Genomic DNA, 22,093 nt, shown 5'->3' on the forward strand with positions numbered 1-22,093 from the left:
CAGGTGCACCTTAGTCTCTAGACTGACATCGTTGCTTTTCAGAAAAGGATTAGTCCTTAGAAAAATGACATTATGCTTGGAAAGGTAGAGGGTCAGAGAAAGAGAGGAAAATCCTCACAAAGATTGACTGACCCAGTGATTACAATCATGGGCATATCAGAGATCAGGGCAAAGTTCAGCTCTATTGTTCATAGGATCACTAGGAGTCATAGTTGACTCAATGGCACCTAACAACAACAATCTACAAAGATAATATTATATATTGTATTTTGGTGAGCAGCTTGCATGAGGCTAGCTGCATTTTACTCTTCAGGACCCCGAGACCAGAGAACTATGTGATGCTCAGCTTCACTGCTCAATACTCAGAAAGGAATCATAAGTTAAAGTTCTAAGTGGGACTAAAATATTCAACTTATTGCTGTCGAGTTGGAACTGATTCATAGTTGACCCTCTAGTGGGTTTCTGAGGCGGTAAGTCACACAGGAGGCTGTTCATCTTTCTCTTGGTGGATACGAACAGAGAGGGAGGTGCAGCCTTTGAGTCAGAAGCACATTTACCTTGACATGAGCAGGAGAAAATTGAAGAACAAAAAGAAAAGTTTCAAAACAACAGGTTTATTGATGTGACAGAGACTGGTGGAATTTCTGAGACTACAGATCTGAGTCACCTTCAATCTAGTATTGAGAATACCTTATGACTCAGCTTCCAAGCAAACACACAGGCCTTGAAGGTGACACCACCAGCAGCAGGGAATGAATGCATTCAAACAATCAACTATATCAAAAGGGAAGTATGTGCCCAGGGTAAAGTGAAGGTGGAAGAAAGGGAAAGGAAAGAAGCATGAATAGAAACAAAACATATGCAGTAAGTGCTGTTAACAATGTGAAACTCCAAAGAAAAACAAGGCTCTAGGAATTGACAGATTACTGATTGAGATGATTTAGTAAACAGATGTCATACTGGCTCTCCTAGGTATCGATTAAAGAAATTTCACAGAAAGTCAAGTGACAAAGTAATTGAAAGAAATACACATTTGTGCTCATTAGAAAGAAAGGTGTTCAACAGAAAACAGAAAGTAGAAAATAGTATCACTAATATTATACATGTAAAATGTTGAGGAGTACAATTTAAAAAATAATTCTTGCAGTCCATTGAAAGAGAACTGCCAGAAACTTAAGCCAGATTCAGAAGATGCAGCAAAGATGGATCTTAGCTGAATGCAGAAGAATGTTTACTTATGCTTAATTGACTGTTGAGAGGTATTTGACGGTATGTGAATGGGGAGTTCAGAATATATGTTCTGCATTTTAAGCAGATCCTGTGCATAGACCAACGGGCAGTTTGAACAGAACAAATCAGAAAGGTTGTGTGTCAGGGGCTGCATATTTGCACCAAATCAATTCAATATGAGTAGATATAATCAGAAACATGGTATTACAATTGGAGGAAGACTCAGTAACAGCTTGCATATAACACAGCCTTACTTGCTAAAAGCAAAAAAGGACTTGAAGCACTTATTGGTTAAAATCAAAAGTATCAGTAAAGATTATACCCCAACATAATGAAAATATAAATCTTCATATCTAGGCCAGTGAGCAACATTATGATAAAAAGAGGAAATGCTGAAGTTGCCAATGGTTTTAACCTTATTTGAAGTCATAATTAATGTCCATAGCTTCAGATATGAAAAAAAATTGTACTGAAGTGAGCACATCTGTTGCAAAAGACATCTTTAAAGAAAGATCAAGGATGTCACCTTAAAGACAAATGTGTACTTTGCCCAGATCAGAAATTTTCAATTGCCTCATTTGCATAGGAAAGCTGAACAGTGAATAAAGAAGACTGAAAAAGAACTGATGCCTTTGAGTAGTGGTGCCAGTAAAATATAATGATTACATCTTGAACTTCCAGGTGAAAAAAGAAATGTCTTAGAGGAATTATAGCCAGAATTTTCCCTAAAATGGGAGATGGGGAGATTATATCTCATATCAGATGCTATCAGCACGACCGGTCCTTGAAGAAGTAGATCATACTTGGTATTGTTGTTGTTTCTAGGTGCTGCTGAGTCAAGTACGACTCATAGCGACCTTATGAATAAAAGATCTGAACCCTGTTTTATCCTGTGCCATCCTCACAGTTCCTGACACACATAGCCCATTGCAGCAGTCACTGGGTCAATCTACCTTGTTTAGGTTCTTCCTCTCCTTTGCTGACCCTCTATCCTTCCCAGCATCATGCTATTGTCCGATGAATATCCCCTCCTAGCAGCACGCCCAAAGTACATGAGGCAAAGCCTCATCATTCTTGTCTCCGAAGAGCACTCCCGCTGCACCCTCTCTAAGACACATCTGTTTTGTTCTCTTGGCTGTCCAGAGGATGTTCACTGCTCTTCTCCAACACCACAGTTAAAAGGTGGCAATTCTTTTCCTGTAATCCTTATTTATTGTTCAGCTCTCAGATACATTACAAGTGATTGGAAAGAAAATGATCAGAATCAGAGCAGGGGAACACTTATGGGTTAAAATTGAGAAGAGAGTGTGTCAGGGTTGTATTCTCTCTCCAAACCTACTCTCAATCGTTATGCTTAGCAAATTACCTGAGAAGCTGTGCTCTGGTGGAGTGTGGCATCAGAATTGGAGGGAGACTCACCAACAACCTGTGTTAGGCAGAAGACACAACTTTGCTTGCTAAAAGTGAGGAGGACTTGAAGAAGTGGTTGCAGAAGATAAAGGAATGCAGCCTTTGGTATGGATTGCATTTCAATGTCAAGATATCAAAGAGTCTTACCACTGGCAGCATTATGATGGACAGAGACGAGATTGAAACTGTCAACAGCTTCATTTTGCTTGGACCCACAATTTACACCCTTGATACCAGCAGTCAGGAAATAAGGAAATCCATTGCACAGGGAAAAATCTACAGTCAGAGACCTCTCCAAATTATTGAAAAATAATGATGTCAGTTTGAGGACTAAGGTGATAAAATTTATGGTAGGAAAATACAAGAAGACTCGCAGTGAATTGGACTGATACAGTGGCTGAAATAATGGGATCAAATATGACAAGGATTATGAGGATCGAGCAGTGTTTCCTTCTGTTTTACGTATGAGTCAGAACCAATATGAAGACACCTAAACAATAACAAGAAGAAGGCTATCCCTTTGACATATTTATTTTAACATCTCAACGAACTTGAGAAGCATCAGACAATCAAGTCTCCAAGACGCTATTTAACATATACATTTTCTATGAAAACCAATCAAAATCTATAGGATTTGCAAGAAGCCAAACCAAAACTTGACCTGATTTAGAAGAATAAACTGTTGCCATCAATGATGTTAAAGTTCACAAAGATGAGACAAAACCGAACCCAAAGTCAGTATTTAGTTGGTGGTTCAAAGCCCACGCAGGTTCTTAGGGAAAAAAGATGAACAATCTTGCTTGTGATTTAAAGCCTCCAAATGTTAGCTGGAGGATCAGCTATGAATCACTTCCTACTTGACAGAAATGAGAGAATGATGGACATATTCATGGTAAAGGCCCAACTCTGAGCTCTATAAGTGTTCCCGAGCAGAACATTCCTGATGGTGAAGTGGTTATATGCTTGCTTGTTAACTGAAAGGCTGGCAGAAGGAAGCCAATACCAGTTAAAAGAGAACCACCAAAAGAAAAATTTGGAGGTAAAAAGAGAATGTTAGGTTAAAGTTGAAATATCACGTTAGGGAGAGAGTTTGTCTATTTCTTTGTGAGCTTTAAACGCATTAATAACAACAGATTGATTTTCTAAGTCAGGCCACAGGAGGTGATTCCTTGTGTCTGCCTATATTTCTTTCTAGACAACCCACTGATCACATTTCTGACCACTTGTTTGGCTAATATGGCCACATATCTATTTGAAAAACTAGCTCTGACCTTCAGTCCACACTCAATATTTGCAGTTACCTGGAGCATCAGAAACAAAGAAAACTAAATGTTGACCTTTTACAGGTCCAAGGAGAAAAATGTATCGTTGAAACAGTGCGCTCAAGTTAAAAATATGTTGGTTTTATTCTTTCTCTGAACAATTGTTCACCAACTTAGAACATTATTAAAGTCACACACACCAAAGAAAAGCCCTTTTACCTCATGGTTTCTTTCCTGTGAACAGTCACATACATTTCGTAGACTCTCCCTTGAGGAATGGCCCCTGCAGGGATCAGCAAGCTCACTCCTGAATAAAAAAAGAGAAAAACATTCACATAAGACCTCCAGATCAAAAAGAAAACTTCCATTGAATACTTGCGCAGTGAGGAAAAGGGCATGGGGAGATTTTGTGACCATTTGGTTGTAATCCTTCTTCTTTTACTCTAAAGACATGTAAATATCCTAGTTGCCCTGCTTTTCCTCTTATTGGCCTTATTTGTCAGCACAGCTCTGTCTGAACTGTTGTGGAACTACTTACAGGAATGATGTCATTTTTGACTCTTGTTTTATTTAAAAAAACAGACAGATGGTTCTGCTGTTGTCTTCCTTGTAAAACAAGGGGGAAACCAACAACTGGTCTTAAAATTTCAAACAGCTGTAATGATGCATCGTTCTAATTATAAAAAGAAAAGATCCCCACAAGATTCAAAGTCAGGGAAATTCTAACTTTAACAATATAAAAAAACATCTATTTTTGAAATATCTGGTTTGCATCAGTGTTCATACCATTGCAGAATAATAACTAGAGGAAGAAATTGTTTCAACATAAGAAACTCTGCAAAGTGAACAATAGCTGCTAGTTTTGGTAACAGTAGATCTATTGAGCTGTATTGTAAACGAACTTTGCTTATAAGTAAAAACCAACTTATTAGCTTCAAATTAATTTCCATTCATAATGACCTTTCAACAAGTTTCCAAGGTAATAAATCTTTTCTGTTAATTTTTTTTTGTTATATATCTTTTTTCTGTGGAGCAGCTTCTAGATTTGATCAGCTAAACTTTGAGTTAACAATACAACGCATATATTAATATGTTTCCAGAGATCCCTTTCTAGCATTTTAAAACATGAGTTTGCACCAGAAGGCCAGATTCTCAAAACCAGTTTTCAGGGTCTACCTATAGCTCAGAAGCACAGAAGTCAAAGAATTTTATTCTAAAAAATTACCACGCCATACCAGCGATGATGGCCTGATAACAACACTGTAAGGGCCACCAGCCTACACCACTCTATCATCAGGAAGAGCAGGTCAGGATATACCTCACAGACGCTGTTTGGTTCCATCAATTTACTCCCATTACCTTTTATTTAAGTCAGTTCAATAAAGTGTTACAGAGAACCATCTCATGGACCTAGTATGATGTTTGATACTGTTATAAAAGCAAGAAATAAACAGTAACGCTCTATACTCTCAAAGAGATGGGTTGGCACAGGTATTGCAATATTGAGTTTCAGCACAGCTTAAATCGTTAAGGATGGCACAGTATCAGGCAAGGTTCATATCTGTTATACTATGAATTGGAGTTGACTTCATGGCCCCTAATATTGGCTTAATTAGCAAGCAAACAGAATATATCAAATAAGCATTGTACCATAAGGAAAATGTGGAAGACAGTGATAAAGTACCTTTCATGACTGGAATCGAATCTGGGCCATGACAGTAAAAGCACTGTATCCTAGCCACTATCCCACCAGGACCACCAATAACATTGAAATATTTCTAGAAGTAGTATAATGTACAGGATGGCCTGTTAATGAGAAAGCATGATAGAAGGAAGACCACACAAGACTCTGTCTTGACTCAAAATTTTTATTTTACAATGTGGGGATGATAAAATATATGGTCATGTTTGTTATGAGTTAAACAAAATTATGTATGTTTAAAAATAAAAGGAAGATCTGATTCATATTAAGTGATTAACTGTTAATTAATCATACATGGTTATTATGTTAATGTCTGTTAACCATGGTTATATAGTACATTGTTGTTTTGAGGTGCTGTCCAATTAGCTCCAATTCATAACAACCCTTATGCAACAGAACAAAACACTTCTTGATAGAGAGTATTTAAAATACCTTCTATTTCCCACTAAGAAGCTTTCATAATTCCTACATGAAAGGGTGGCAGGTGTAGAAACAAGATGAAATAGCTATTTCTAGTAAAACATTAAAGAAAGTCTTGAGAACTATGTTTAAATAAGACAATAACAATATATTTGATCTATTCTTTCCATAGACTATTGTAAAAAGGTTTAAAATTATTATTTTAAAGAGCATAGAGTTTTACAAGAATAAAAGAGAAAAAATGGAAACCTTTTTACATTTTTACATAAAGTATGATCTCAGAAATGTATAGAAAAGGAGGAAAAGTATGTTTCTTTATACTTTAACTTTATTAAAATTACTTTTAATTAAACAGAGTAAAAAAATTATTAGTGTTGCCATGATGCACTAAGTAAGAGGATAGAGTCAAGGAGTAAAGTCCAACTGATCCCTAAAATAATAGAACCAATTGCTGTCCAGTCAATTGTGACTACTGGTCTGTGTCAGAACTCTGCTTCATAGGGTTGTCGAAGGTGATTTATGGAAATGAATTGTCAGGCCTTTCTTCTGTGGTGTCTCTAAGTAAAACTGAAGTATGACAGTTTTACTTAGTAGCCAAGAACTTGACCATTTGATCACCCTGACATTGTGGTTTTAGTTCGTGTACTGCTGAGTGACATGAAGATCTTTGGTCATTTGAATTGTTCCTTGTGATCATGTTTAAAAAATATGGTCTTGCCCACAAGAGTTATGGTAACTTGCAAAGGAAGCCATTATACTCTGGTGGTCTAGTAGTAAGGGATTGCACTGCCAACTCACAGGCATGTGGTTTAAATTCACCAGCTGATGCATGGAAGAAAGGCAATCTCCTCCTCTGTGACTTATATATAGCCTTTGAAACCCTGTTGGTGAAATCAGCTATGAGTTGGTTCTGTAACGATGGTACATGACAACAATGAATGATGAAGAGTGACTTATGACTAAACATTGCCATTCACTATTTTCAATTCATCATTTAAGATTTGTGAGAAGTTTGTTCTCTAGAAGTCTATAAAATGCTGAAAATGAAATAATATTATGGAAGGACATGCAATGATGCTTTGACTTTGGATGGAGATATCAACAGAGAGAGTGAGTGGTTCATTAATCCCTTGAAGTCTGTGTAATGAAGAGTTAATAAATGTAGTTTTGCTATCTATTGCAGTGCACACTATCTAAAAATTAGTATTCCAAAGTAATGCTTCTTGTAGTAAACTGGAAGAGAACCAACTGATATCTTTCTAATTAATTTGTCCTTTTAAAGTATGATGACAGCAGTGACGGCTTCTGGCTTGATGTTGCCTTCTGAAGCTGTATTAAAAAGAAGGTCAATGACAGTTCTAAATTATAGGAGAAAGTTGCAAGTGTAATATGCGAGAAGTGTTTTCAAAGTTGGTTGAGGAAGATAAATGGTTGTGCTGATTTTTTTCTGAAAGAATACTTGGTCTATGTTCAAAGCAGATTTGGGTTAGATAGTTTATATTCAACTTTTCAAGCCTAATGAAAACAACAAAAAGTTAGGTTTAAAAAATATGTTTTCATCAACTAATTAAGATGTGGCCCGGTGGGTAAGACATTGTGCTGCCAACCCAAAGGCAATCCACCAGCTGCTCTGTGGGAGAGGAACTATCTTCTCCTGTGTGATTTACAGCCTCTGAAATGGCACTGGAGGATCAGCAGTGAGTTGGTTATGAAGCCAAAGCAATGAACAATAACAAATGAGACACGGGTCTAGAACCTGAAACGTAATGACCATAAGGAAAGTGCTTTTCTGAAAAGTCAACTTTTAGGACCAAAAAAGGGTAAGAAATTGTCTCCTGAAAAATTCAGAAAGCAGGAAAAGGATGAATGGAAATAGGGAGCTCAGGTAACAGGTGGAAAGAATGGTATTATATTGAGGGCATTAAGACAAATGTTGTGAAACAAAATGTGTATTAAGTTGTTGAGTGGGAAACAAATTTTCTTTTTAACTTTCATTCATATCACAATAAAATGTTAAAAAATGCTTTAAAGTTGTGTTTCTGCAGTTGAAACCCTTAAGAATTACCTGAATTGGGAACAATAAGGTGACCCCCAAGGGAATTGAAGGTGCCAAATGCAGTACAGGATGGGTCTGTCTGCCTTGCTAGACTCTGATTCTTCAGGTTAAGTGCTTCATTCTCCAACAAAGACTGGGTCATCTGAGGAGACAGCTTGGAGGTAAATTCTGACAGGTCATCCTGTGGGGTAACAGCTCCTGAGGTGTTGTATACTTTGATTTTCAGGTTAGGCAGTGGATCCAGAATTGGAGAATTTGTCATTGGTATTTTGTCAGAGACATCATGCAAAGCATAGACAGGTCCTCTGTACATGGCTGCAGCTGACGTGAGGTCTGGTGGTACTGCCAGGAGATCTGAGTCAGAAAGAGAAAGGAATTGAATTTGCATTCTCTACTCAGGCTATCTACATTAGTCAAACTGCCTCTAATATAATTTCTTAATCCAAAGAAGGCATTAGCACTCAGCATTAGAAATGTGTAGTCTCAAAGATACTACTGAATTTGAGGTAATCAGGTAACTATGGTGCATTTTACTTTTGACTATCAATAAGTATCCAGGGTCATTCTAAGTGTTGTCTACTCATTACACCTAAAGTATTTAGCAATTTCAACATATTGGACTCATAGACTATGAACTTCATTGGTAAGTATATAGTAACAGTCTCCCAACATACTGAATTTCAATTAATCTGTAAGCCATTATATTTATAGCAATACAAGAATGCAATCAGTCATTCATATGTTCCTTTTAAAACAGATAAGCAACAAGTCAAGAGTCCCAAAACCAGTAAGGGGGAAAAAAGAAAATTTTTACATCTTGTCAACTTTGTTAGGTAAAGGAAATTCATGTAGTAATAAACAAAATGGACATAAATCCCTGCCTTCATGGAGCATACATTCTAGTTGAACTGGATGACCTGAGTTAATTGGCTTTGAAATCACATATGGAAGTTTTTGACTTTCATAGTTGTGGAGTATTAACTAGAATTCTACTGACCTTGTCTTGCTGCCTTAATGTTTACAGGCTGGAAGCCTCCATTGAGTGCTGAAGAGTCAATAATATCAGACTCAAAGTCACGATGATTCTTCCGATACACAAACAGGGCCACCACCACAGAAATTGCCAAGCAGACAATCACTGCAATTACAATGCCAACATAGAGAGCTACGTCGTCAGAATCAGGAGCAGCTAAAGGAGAAGAAAGAAATATTGGACCAACTGGTTATAGAAATTTCCCACAGCACACATAGGTATTGCTATAATTTTTTCAGACATTTATTGCCTTTTTTATAGGTTAATTTCAAATCTATTTCAAAAGCTATATAAAACAACTGTGGCCTCTCAGTGGAAAATTATCTCTGATTTCTTTGACTTTCTCACTGTACATCTATCCACCCACTAATCTATCTTATAATTGGGCACCATAACAGATCATTTTTTTACTGAGCACATCAAGAAACTAGAGTGAAAATCATCACACCCCACAGGAAGAAAAGTTTCTTACTAATTTCAGGTGGAAAAGTTTGAAAACGGATTTGAATTCCCTGATAGGTTTGTTGTTTTCTTTTAAAAAAAGCACACAATAACAACACAACAACATAAACACAAACATGGTTAGAAATAACGGGCACATTCTGAACCTGCATATTTATTAAACCAGAATATTTTCCTAAGTATCATTCTAAGTCAGAAAATGACTTTCTACAGCAAGTTTCTCACCTTGTCTTAAACCAATGGAAGGGTAGGTGGGAATAGCCTAACTGAGCGAAGCAAACAGGGGGACCAGACATGTTAGATTTGAGAGATGTGCTTTGAGAAGACTCAGATCTGGGGAGCAGAGGTTAAAGCTGATAACCTCCTCTAAGTCCCTGGCTTTTGATACAGATACTATATTATCTGCAAAAGTTCTGGGATTCTCACGGTCCTCCTGTCATAGATTTACATTGGAGCTGCTCATTACTGCAATGAAATATAACTCTGTGGTGCACTAAGTAAGATAAAGGCCTGATTCAGTGATCAGAAAGGTCAGACTAGCCCAGAAGGCAATTAAGCATCAGAGGAACACTGTGCTGTGAGGTGGGGCCTCTTTCTGGCTATAAAAAAGAACAGAATTCCTCAAAGTGTTGCATGATGCCTTGGTGACAAAGGACACATTTTGATCCAACTGGCAAAGGTAATAGAAGCTGACAAAACAAGGACAAAAACAAACAAAATTAAGCCTTTCCTCAACCCCACTGACAGCTTTAAAGTTATGTTTCTGGTTTTCTGTGACTCAAAAAACAATGCTCAGGAAAGTTAACATGAAGCTGCTCTGCTCACTCTGCAAGAAGAGGTTAAACAAATTGGTGCTTCAGGTTGTCAAGAACAATTGAAAGTTTTATTGTCAATTCTCCATCCGTGTACATTTTTGGAAGAGAGAATTCACAGATTTGTCAGGTCCATGATCTTTAAAAGTGGAAGCCTATTTCTCTGACTCAAAGCCACACAGTTTATATGGTGAAATAATGCATTTCCACTGTAATAACTCATACTTCCATGGCAGAGTATGTTTGGTTGACAGTCTAAAAGAATTCTTTATTGGAAATCAATTCATGTCTCTTAACATCTTATGTTGAAATATAGTGTACATAAAAGAATCTTTTTTAGTCCTTTCTGAAACTTTAAAACTGATCTTTCACCAAGTTTCCAGAACTTCCACTATCCCATCAAGTCAACACTGATAGGTATTTCCAGTAACCCAATGGTATGCCAAACACTCTTAGTTATGGGTACACTGTGGTCACAGTACTTCTTTTGCCTTGGCTGCTGAAATTTATCTGAAGCCCTGCAGCCAGGTCAGTATATTATAGTACCAGACTGTAACCACTAATTCAAGATTCATGACATGATGTCTGATTCAATAGTTCTGGATTTTCTCTCTCTTTACTCTCTAGCATTTGAACCTTCACCTTTATTTACACCAGGATATTTCATATTATGTTTTTTAGCTACTAGGACTACAGCACTATGATAAGCTGATGAACTTTAAACCAGCAGGGGCTTGAAATGACCCTTTCTTCTAGTCAGCAGTGAAAATCTAATTTGTGTTTCATGTTAGAAGATATTAGGCTTCTGTCTCCTGTGTGCACATCTGTGATCTGAAGAAAGGTAAACGGAAAGTGGGGCAATGACATTAAGTGGTTAGTCAGCAACATAAAAAACCAAACATCAAACTTACAAGAAAATCCATATTCATTCTCAGTTCTCTGTTCAGTTGAAATGGGATAAATGAAACCTTGAAAAGAAAAAAAAATTAAACAAAAATGGGAACAAAATTAAATTAATGAGGCAAACAAAATGGGAAGGATGAAGATGGTTTAATTAAAAGAAAAGGAAAAGAAATCTGTGGTCCTTTATAATTCTAATTCGGTACAGAGTTATGATTTTGCATCCCTGTCTTCTCTAGAGTCTCACTAAGAATTAATAAGTAGGCAGATTGAATTTCAGAGCAAAAACTGGTCTCGAGTCACTAACTTTGGAGTGCTTAAAGTCTTTCTTTTATTGAGCATAAACTCTAATGGATCTAATTTATTTCAGACATCAGGGGTCATTAGCATATGGAAAATCTTTTTTTCCTTATCCCTGCCATATGCCTTAATTCCCAGGACATATTCAGTAAGGCTCTAAACAGGTTTTTTCCCCCTCCCTCTTTCTTTTTCTATTTAATCATAACAGCTTGCTCTTGGTCTAATAGAGCGAACTAAGGAAGACCTGTCGTCATTGGTCAAAGGTTAAGTATCCATTTACTGAACTGGGCTGGGACCGCTCATCTTTCCCCCATCCCCTTGTCCCCCATTCAAATCCACTTTTTGGATCTTCTCTTTTTCTTCATGTAATACGAACCCAATAAATACTGCCCAGGGACTGACGGACTTGACAATGAAATAGGAACAGGATGCTTTTTATCGGAAATCATTCAGAAATCAATAGGACCTATTGGTTAGAAGGTTATTTATTTTAGGACTTAAGAGAATTTAAGAAAAATGGAAAAAATAAAAACCTCATCACAACTATAAGTGCATATATTAACACCGGAAATTTTATTTTCCTTTCCTATTAGTGAATTTCAAGGTAGAAAGATAATAACAATACTTGTAAAAATTCTAACAATAGAAATCATGTGAAATAAGAGAGAGAGTTGAGATCAGTGGAATTACCAAGGGTGTTTGCCACAGCACATGCTGCTATCAGAGGAGGTGACGTCAAACTGTCTAACAACAGATCCATTTAGTTAGTTGGAACAACATAATTACTTTCTACATAGAATAATAAAACTCTATTGTAAATTTACCTTTTGAGTTTTCTATTTCAGTTCAATCATCATTAATTACAATGATTCTCTTAACCACACTGTTTTGTCTGTAGTGCTACAGGAATGGATTGCTGTTTCTGCTGCTGTTGATGTTGTTACAGCTGTTGATTTTGTAAAAGTCTCTGATGTTTCAGTTATAATATTGTGGCAATTAGAACTTGGGAATCTATATCAATAATTATGGAGACTGCAGTAGTAATTATAAATATGTTGTTGTTATATGCCATGGAATCAGAACTGACTCACAGCTGACTCTCTAGTGGGGTTTCAGAGATGCAAATCTCACTGAAGGAGATTGTCCATCTTTCTCCTATGGAGCAGCTGGTGGATTTGAGTCTCATGGCTTTAGGCTGGCAATGTAGCTACTTACCAGAAGATCACTAGTTATAGGAACAAAAGGGAAAAAATTAAAAAGTCTTTCAATAGTAATGGTGTAATTAAATGTACAAAGATTTCACAAAGCAATTTTGTTGATAGTATTCACATAATGTAAGAATATTTAAGAATTTATAACATTCTTCACCATATATCATTCTAAGTTTCTAATAGTCATTATTAAAGATTCTGTGTGGTTAAGTATGTGAAGAAGTGTGTGATGGGTGTTTCACTATGACATTATGAAAGGAGTGACATCATGACTTACTAGCTGCCACAAAATAGTGACACTACTACTGGGAGAAAAACACTTTGAAAATATGAAATACAAACATATTAAAATTAAAAAGCTGATGAACATTTCTAAAGTTAAACTTATACCTGGCAAACAGTTTCTCAAGACGTAATATCCTGTAATATGCAAATTAATCAAATGACACAGCACTGCTTGAGTTAATCAAATGAAGACAAATATGAAGCATGTGAATTAAACCTCTCTAGTAATACTCAAGGGCAGAAATGGAGGGGAAATTGCAAGACTCACAATTAATTGGTTCAAAATGAAAGTTCTGTAAAGCTTTGATACCAAAAGCAAGTCTAATCGTGCCTCAGGTAGCTCACACGTAGTTTGCAGAACACTCAGTTCTTACAAGCTATTTACCTATTTGGGGGGGAACTAATTGTGGAGCTACATGCAGTGCTACCTTAATGAAAGAGAGGTTTGCTGCTGCACAGACAGGTTTGCTCTGAATTAATTTTTAATGCTTTATTTTAGAGCAATGATTGCAAACTCCCACTCAGTTTTATAAATATTATATCCCTTATTCGAGTTGTCTGAGTCCATGTGTTAGGTTTGATTTTCATTTCTAAACACCTCTGTCTGGTAATAACCTTTTTCGATTTGTATTCTGTGGAGTTAATAAAAGGACATCTAGGACACATACAGGTACTAGCAGGAGGGTTATTTATTTCCAAAACTCAAAGAAATAAAGCAAAACAAGCTCACTGCTAGCACAGGAGATCGGATTACTGATTTTATCATTTTGGTAAAGATGATGTGAGGTAGACAGATGTCACAAACATTTTATTTATGGGTTTTTTTATTTGTAAGTGAGTAGTCCAGGATACGGCTGTTGAATAAGGTATTTGGGGCTTTTCTGATATTCACCCTCAAAGTTGTGCAGAGGACCAGCATAGGCTTACATGAGTAAACTGACTAGCTGCATCTTATCAAAGGAGAAATGCACCTCCAGAGAGCAATCAGTTGAGCCATATCTGTCAAGTCAGAACCGACTCCCTGAACCCGTGGCTTTTTGGGAGGCTGTAAGCCGTCAGGAAGAGACTGGTTTTCTTCTTTCTTTTTTCATCTTTCTTCTCTATTGTTGCTGGTGGATTTGTACCACCAGAGGCCGTCTTTCCATTATCAGTGAGACACCCTACAGACTATGCCACCAGGGCTCCCTAAATAAGCAAAATAACAGGGTCTGAAATCTCACCCTGTGAAACAATTCTGGGGTTTTCCTGGCTTATACCCCTAATTCTCAACAGAATTCCCATTTCTGACAGACAGATGACATTTACAATTCTTCAGTGAAATGAAGTTTATAATTTTCTTTTTTATCTCAGCTTTCCTTTAATTTATACAGAAGTGGACAACTCAATAAATATTTTTGTACAGTAAATATTCTAAGTACAGAACTGTAACCTATTTTTCCATTAATTTAACAAATATTCTTGAACATCACTACGTTCTAACTTCTGTTCTAGGCATGAGATAGAGTACAGCAACAAACAAGATGGGAAAAGTTCCTCCTTAATGGATCTTACATTATAGTTTAACAGAATATAACCAAGTAAACAAAAAAGAAATAGGATAATTCTAAGTGTAAGCATTAGAATGTCTTCAAAAATTAAATAAAAGAATGTAATGTGGTTGGAAATATGAAATGATGAAGTTACGTGATTAGAAGTATTTTCCATTGATAAAAATATTGAGCTATAGCTTGAAAAATAGAAATCATCCAAACAAAATATGAGAGGGAATTCTTCTAGAAGAAGAGTCAGTAGATGCTGATACAAAATCGAAGTAACCAAAGAATACGAGGAAGAAGAGAGAGGAAAGAGATCGTAAGAGTCAGAAAGGTGGATAGCAGCAGATCAGTTAGGCCTGGTGTTCCATTTGTGAAATGCAAACTTCACAATCAAATAGAGTTTTAAAAAGATCACTTGGTTTCTCTGAAGGTAACAGATTACAGAGAGAGCAAAATGATGGAATTTTACAGACATCTCACTTCCTAAATAAATAATAAATAAATAAATAGAGATGGCCACCAGTAGGTTTATCAACATATTTGATAGAATATTTGCATTTGTGGTTGTGATGAACTAAAGTTAAAAAAAAATGTATACACCTCAAAACCAATTAGGATCAATTTAGCTAAAATGTCACTTTTCTATAGATTCACACTTAATCCAGACATGTATTAAGTATACTCACCGTTGGTTCAGTACCACATTTCATTCTTTTTATGGAAACTCTGATAAAGAGCTTCAGAACACAGCCTTTGTAAAACTTTTTCCATTCTTTTCAAAACACTTTGCAACTGCAGAACTAAAACACCATTTAGAAGGCTGGGATTCAGAGAGGAAGAAGATTACTGTTCCATTCTCTAAACCATGGGAACACAGAATCACTTTCTGAAGTTTGTTTTTATGCTTCTCCATTTGATCCATCTCTCACAGAACAACAGGGGATATTTTCTTCAGCTAATGAGGTGACCCTGCTGAGAGTAGTCCAGGCAGTAATGAAAAATAACATTTCAAGCAGAACACAGTGCAAAATAATTGTTTTTCTTGTCACTATCAACAGCCTAGTTCATAAGACAGAGATTTTAGTTAACTTTCTTACAAGTTAAGAGTAACGTTGGTTGATAAAGCACCCTGGTTGTCAGTGAACGCAATGAAGGACTATTTCCCCCCCCCTTTTCTAACCAGTCTCATAAACTTCAGTTCAATCCTAACCCTGGCATTTCTAAGCTATGAGAACTTGGTTCAATTATTTAACTTTTCGCCTACACAATCTCCTTACCACTGGGCCACCAGAGATCCCTTGTCTGCACAAGGGAATAAAAAAAAATACTTAGTTCCATAATTGCAGACAGAATAAATGTGCTTATAAAGTGTTGCTAGAGTGTGAGCGACTATTATTCATATGGCAAGCTTATCAATACCATTGATCTGGTTATCTGAGTTAACACTAAGAAGGTGGAGTTAGTGAAGGATTTAGCCTGTGGGGTCAATGCAGGCTTAATGAGTGGCCTTAGAAATCTTAAGTGAGTTTCAGTTTTCCTAGTTATTATGGAGACAGTGAGCACAAATTTTTGAGGAATCAGGAGCAAAGCTCTCTTTTAAGTACTACATATTCTTTCAACCTCTTTTTTATGAGTTTATGCCTGGCCTTTGTGGCTTCTGGCAAAAAGACCGTGGCATGTTTCAGAAGCAACTTTCCAGGGCCAGAGTACAGCTCGATGCTAAAATGATTTCTCAGCCAGTGTGGTGCCACTTCTAAAGAGGATGTTTGGGAACAGGGCAGGAAAGGGGGATGTTATTTGGTTGTCATAATGATCAGAGGTTGTTTTGGGGATGTAGTGAAAGAAGGTCATGGATACGGAATGTCCTGCAATGTGAAGGGCAGTCTTGGCAAGGAAGAACTATCTGGAACAAAATGCACTGCTTTTGATGACAACTTTTAAAATTACTTCCTTTGGACTGACAGAAGGCACATAGCGATGAGGCTTGGGAAAGAGCTCAATTCTTGTCCCAATTTGTTGCAGGAGGATCAACAACTACGACCAAAGGAAGCCAACCCCGCAAGTAATGTTTTAGCATTCTGCTGATAGGGGCATGCATCTCCTAAAGTTGAGTGTATGTATGTGTGTATGTATTTTAAAAAAAATTTACTTTTTAAAGAAGAGATTTATTTCCCCCTCCTTACTAGGGGGACATGAGAAGTGGAGGAGGTTTTATTGCACAAAGAAACATCAAATTTGGTAAAAACACAGATACTTCGAAAAGCTGAGCAAGAACAGGCTGTCTTAAAAGATCCTTTTACCAGAAAGCCAAAATTTTAAGAGATGATCTTTAGTTATCCTTCAAGACCAGCTCAAATTTCAGCCAAACAATAGACAGGCCTACAGAGTGAATAACACCAGGGAAGTACATACACCTCAGAACAATTACATCAGATAAAAAAGGGCAGTGTTTTCCCAGGGTTAAAGCTCAGAAGAGAGGAAATGATAGGAATGAAGTATGAGTAGAAATAGTATAAACAGGGAAGGTGTGGGGAGGGTGTTGTTACCTTGTGTGAATTACAATTAATGTCAATAAAAAATAAGCATGAACTGTTGAATAGAAAACTAATTTGCTTTCTAAATTTCACCTGAAATCTCAAGAAAAAGTTAAAAATAAAAAAGAGAGGGGAACTTTCTTTCAGGTAAGGAGATGAAGAGACTGAATTCCAAAGACGAAGAGTATTAAGTTCAAAATTACCCAAAGTGTGGAGCCTAAAAAAATTTTCCCCAGATTCCAAGTAAGGCTGACAAGATAAAAATGGTGCATTGTCCAAGTCTAGATAACTTCATTCACATTTCTATTGACTATCGATTAGGTGGGGTTTTTTTTTTAATTTTTTTAATCATTATTAATTATAATGAACATTTACAGAGGTTTTGGATTTCCATTCATTCTTTGGACTATCGATTAGATTTTTAATATCACAGTTTTCTGACTGGTTGCCATATAATGATTGCAGAATGCCTTTTTAGTATTTGTACAAGGTCATCATTTAGACAAGGGTTGGGGCTGCCTATTTATTTCAAATGATGCCCATGTACTCATCACTTCTCTCACTGCTGTGGAGTCAGATTCAGAGCACACTCCAGTGGGCTTACAGAAGGCTGTAACTCACACAGGAAGAGACGGTCTGTCTTCCTCCTTTGGAGCAAATAGAGGATTTGAACCACCAGACTCTGCCTTTGAGGTAGCAGCACAAGTCTCGCTATGCTAACAGAGCTCCCTATATGTACAACTATCAAAGAAAAGACAGTTTTCCTTGAATTAATATTGGCAATAAATTAAAGCAAATTTTCCGAATGGTTGTATGGCAAAATGTCTAAAGGCAGTCTCCTGGACGGCTTTATATTTAGGAAACCTGAGAGAAAGACACCAGAAACTATTTGCAAACATTCATTTTTTCCAGTAACTCCTTTCTCATCGTTAAATTTTAATTTTTTTAATTCAATATTGATAGTAGATGACAGCCAAAAATGATCATGGTTTAATAATTTAGGTTTCATAAAAAGGTAATAAACACTGTCTGTTTTATAAGTAAAAATTTAATAGAAAAAAAATCACACAACGGTGGCCTAGTGGTAAGAAGCTGCACTGTAATCCCAAAGGCAGAACATTCAAATCCACCAGCTGCTCCACAGAAGGATGAGCAGTCTCTTCCATGTGATTTACAGCCTCTGAAAACCTGCTGGAGGGTCAGCTATGAGTCAGTTCCAAGTCAACGGCACATAACAACAACATGCGGATATGAGAAATTCTATAACCTCTGAAAATTGCTGGTCAAGAGTAAATATCTCAAACTAAAACTATGCACACATCGAAATTTACAGATTTTCTACTTAAAACCAATACTCTAACTCCTCGGTATCTGCAGAGGAAAGAACGTAGGTAGGCTTTAAATTAGAGACCTCTCCACTTTTTTTGGTACTACAAATCTGTGAAAGGGCAAATAAGGGCTGGGTCATAATTTTCAAAATACAGTCCCATAGTCTCTGTGTAATTGGACTATAAATGAAAAGGGGGAAAAATAACTCATTTTTGTCAGATGGAACCAACTCATAGTTTTGCATTGGAGGAGATTTTCCAACTTTCTCCCTTGGAGCAAGATGGTGAATTTTCCAACTTTCTCCCTTGGAGCAAGATGGTGAATTGGAATCCTTTGTTTTTGAGTTGGCAGGGCAATGCCTTACCCACTAGGCCACCAGAGTTCAAGAGCTTTCTTTTATGTGTCATTGAGACATAAATTAGTAGGTTTTAATGAAGATAGACAAGGAAATAATAGAAGAGAACTTCATGTATTGATTGTTTAATTTGTATATCAGATAGCGGTATTCACGAGGAAGCAAAAATAGCTGAGACATATTTCCCTCACAGGAAGACAGTTCCATATATATATATAAAATTTATATATGTAAATATAAAATTTTCCCCCACAGTGTGGGCAAGCAAAATGTTGCATTAACTCTTGGTATTTCTACTCTAGTGTGCTTAGCACGAGGTAGTCTTTGCTGTATATGTCACATATGTAATATGTGACATACACCCATGTGGTGTGAGTAAATATTTAAAGGACACACACTGTTTCCTTTAAAAATGAATCCAAAAGATTAAAAAAATACATATGGGGGGAAGTAGTATTTTAAACCACTTACTTCTAATATCTAAGACCTATGTGAGCTAGCATCCTCAGGCAGACCCAGATTCCTGCTGTTGGCCCTGGTACTGGTAGATTGTTTCAACTTTCTATGACTCTGCTTATTCCTTTGTAAGACAGATAATTCCTTACAGAATTATCAAAAGCACTGTGTGTGAGGTTATATTTTCTACTTTATTGGTAATAATAAAACTGAACTCAAGTTAATTTAGTCTCAGTCTGGCCATGTCTAACACATTAGGCTGGAGTCAGAAGCAACTTATGATGGGATGTAAAATGGAAAGTGAATATGCATTAAATTATATCTAATATTCCTCTAAAGTATGTATGATTCAGTAATTTGTATGCTCCCCAATACTGAAGAATTAGAGCCAAACTTAAATTTCTAAAAGAAAAGTCTCTGAACTTCTCTAGAATTAAAACCTTTTTTGTCTTTAAATGATGGAGCATGGTGGCACAGTGGGTTAAGTGCTGGACTGCTAACAAAGCAAGTAGCCATTTGAACCCACCATCAACTCTGGTAGAAAAAAGATTTACAGCCTTGGAAATCCTATGGGGAATTACACTCTGTCATTAAGGGTCACAATGAGTTGGGATTGATTCTACCACAGTAAGGTGTGTTTTGTTTGTTTTGAGGGTTTTTTTTTTTTTTATGTATGTTATAATTCTTTACCACCAAGCCACCAGGGCTCCCTTCAGAGAGATTACAAACTTCAAACCCCAGGAGACAGACAGTTCTACTCTATCCTGTAGGTAAGATCCTAAGGTACCTGAGTCAACTTGGCAGCATTGATCTTGGTCTGGGTTTTAAAGCACTTTATTGGGAGTCTTGGTAGTGCCATAGTTAAATGCTCAGATGCTAATCAAATGGGTGTTCAAACTCAGCAACCACTATGAAGGAGAAAAAGACCTAGCAAACTGCCTCTTTTAAGGTTGTATCCTAGGAAAATCAACACAGCAGTCCTGCTGCTGTGAGTTGGAATTGACTTGGCAACACACGACAATAAATATCAGAACACTTTAGAAGATCTTTCCAACGGTAGTTTGAAGCTCCTCCTTGGGTGAAGATGCTCTTCCCATAAAATTGAAAGCCTCTCAAAACCCACTGGAGAGTCATGAGTCATTTCTGTTGTTATACTTTTGCAAGGAAGTTCTTTCTGATGGCATAGTTGGTAGTGAGTTGTGCTGCTAACCTAATGGCCACATCTCTCTGATGGTTCAAATCCACTAGTGGCTCCAAGGGAGAGAAACAGGCAGTCTCCTCTGGTGATCTTTACAGACTCAGAAACCTAATGAAGAGTCAGCTATGAGACTGTTCTGATTTGGTGACAAGAGAAAGGGAGAGAGAGAAGGAGTTTGGGCAAATTGTCTCTAGAAAAAGACATCCTACTTGAAAAGATGTAAGAGAAGCTCTTCAACAAGAGGGATTGACATAACAGAGATTGTGAGGTTAATTAAAGCCTGGGCAGAGTTTACTTCTGATATATGTAAGGTCTGAATGAGTTGAAAGTGATGATGTCAAACATCATTAGAAGAATATAGGCTTCTCTTAGGTTTTCTCATTCCTTCACTCACCTGTGTGGTCTCTTTTTCTGTCAGTGACTTTACACACAACCAAAACGTGATTTTATTTAAACTTATTACATTCATTTTCATGAAAATGCTGTTATTATTAACCTCAAAGGTCATTCAAAAGCAGCATATTCAGAAACACTTTCCCCCCCCCCCTTTTTTTGTTTTTCCTTCCATTCTGTTCTTATCTAGCTAGCTTACCAGGACTGTATTAATGATGTCAAAGGTCAGGTCTGTCAAAGACACCCATGGTCATTTATTATAATTTACCACCCTTTTGAGATTCTATTTATTGACAACAGCTTAAGAAACTCCAAATAAATGAATACGTAAATCTTACAGCATGACAACAAAAATCGAAGCGAACATATGCTTATCAATGATGTCAGTCATCCTAAATTGTTGTGATAATTTGCAGCTCTAGTCTTTAGAGAGCACTTGGGCTTGCCTTATTAATATAGCCTGTAGCCTTTTTGGTAAATGAAGAGATGGTAATGATCAGCTCAGAATGAATCAAGAGTCTTATCTTCTGGCACACAGTAAGTGAAAAATAAATGTCTGATATGTATCTCAAGAGTTGAGTGAATGCAAACTTTTGTATTATTTACTGTAGAATTTTTAGGTAGTGGACACTATGTTCCTTGAAGCTCTTTAGAAAGGACAGTAAGTTATTAAATTTTTTTTAAAGGCCATGATACTGTGCTTTGAAAAGAATAAAGACAGCTCATAAAAAAGTCAAATAGAAAAGAATCTTGAAGTAAAAAGGCTGTTTTCTAGCTTCCACCAGTATATATGCTGAATTATGCTCTCTATCAACCTTTTTCTCTTGGAATGACTGGTGGATTAGATTCTACAGAGAAGCACTGCCTCTCCATTAGCAAGTCCAACTCCCCACAGAGTTCCCTATAACTCACAAAACCCCAAACACCTCATTGTCTTTGAATTGAAACTGACTCATAGCTGTGGCCTTTGCAGGCCTTTGTTGTTGTTGTTGTTGTTATGTGCCATCAAGTCCTTTCTGACTCATAGCGACCCTATGCACAACAGCCCTAAACCCTGCTCTATCCTGCACCAACCACACCACCTCTGACACACCCATCCCTATTATCTCAGTCACGGAATCAATCCATCTCATAGAGGGTCTTCCCCTCCTGCGTTGTCCCTCAACCCTCCCAAGCATGATGTCCCTCTCCAAGGACCCGTCCCTCCTGG

At 36.9% G+C, this 22,093-nt stretch overlaps 1 protein-coding gene across 2 annotated transcripts in view; it reads right to left on the reverse strand.

Moving 5' to 3' along the window:
* UNC5C (unc-5 homolog C (C. elegans)) overlaps positions 1-22,093 on the reverse strand; it is a 619,049-nt gene that overhangs the window by 74,949 nt on the left and 522,007 nt on the right. Inside the window, exons 8-11 of one of the 2 annotated variants that reach the window (XM_006900758.1) lie at positions 11,299-11,355; positions 9,078-9,269; positions 8,090-8,434; positions 4,122-4,209 (exon numbers count right to left, since the gene is read on the reverse strand). In XM_006900758.1, the coding sequence (XP_006900820.1) occupies positions 4,122-4,209; positions 8,090-8,434; positions 9,078-9,269; positions 11,299-11,355 (682 nt within the window). The remainder of the gene's footprint in view (positions 1-4,121; positions 4,210-8,089; positions 8,435-9,077; positions 9,270-11,298; positions 11,356-22,093) is intronic. The other variant, XM_006900759.1, reaches the window with a different exon arrangement.

Source organism: Elephantulus edwardii, unplaced genomic scaffold (assembly GCF_000299155.1).
Source record: "Elephantulus edwardii isolate Elephantulus edwardi_28Jun2011 unplaced genomic scaffold, EleEdw1.0 scaffold00294, whole genome shotgun sequence".
In the NCBI taxonomy this organism is placed as follows: Eukaryota; Metazoa; Chordata; class Mammalia; order Macroscelidea; family Macroscelididae; genus Elephantulus; species Elephantulus edwardii.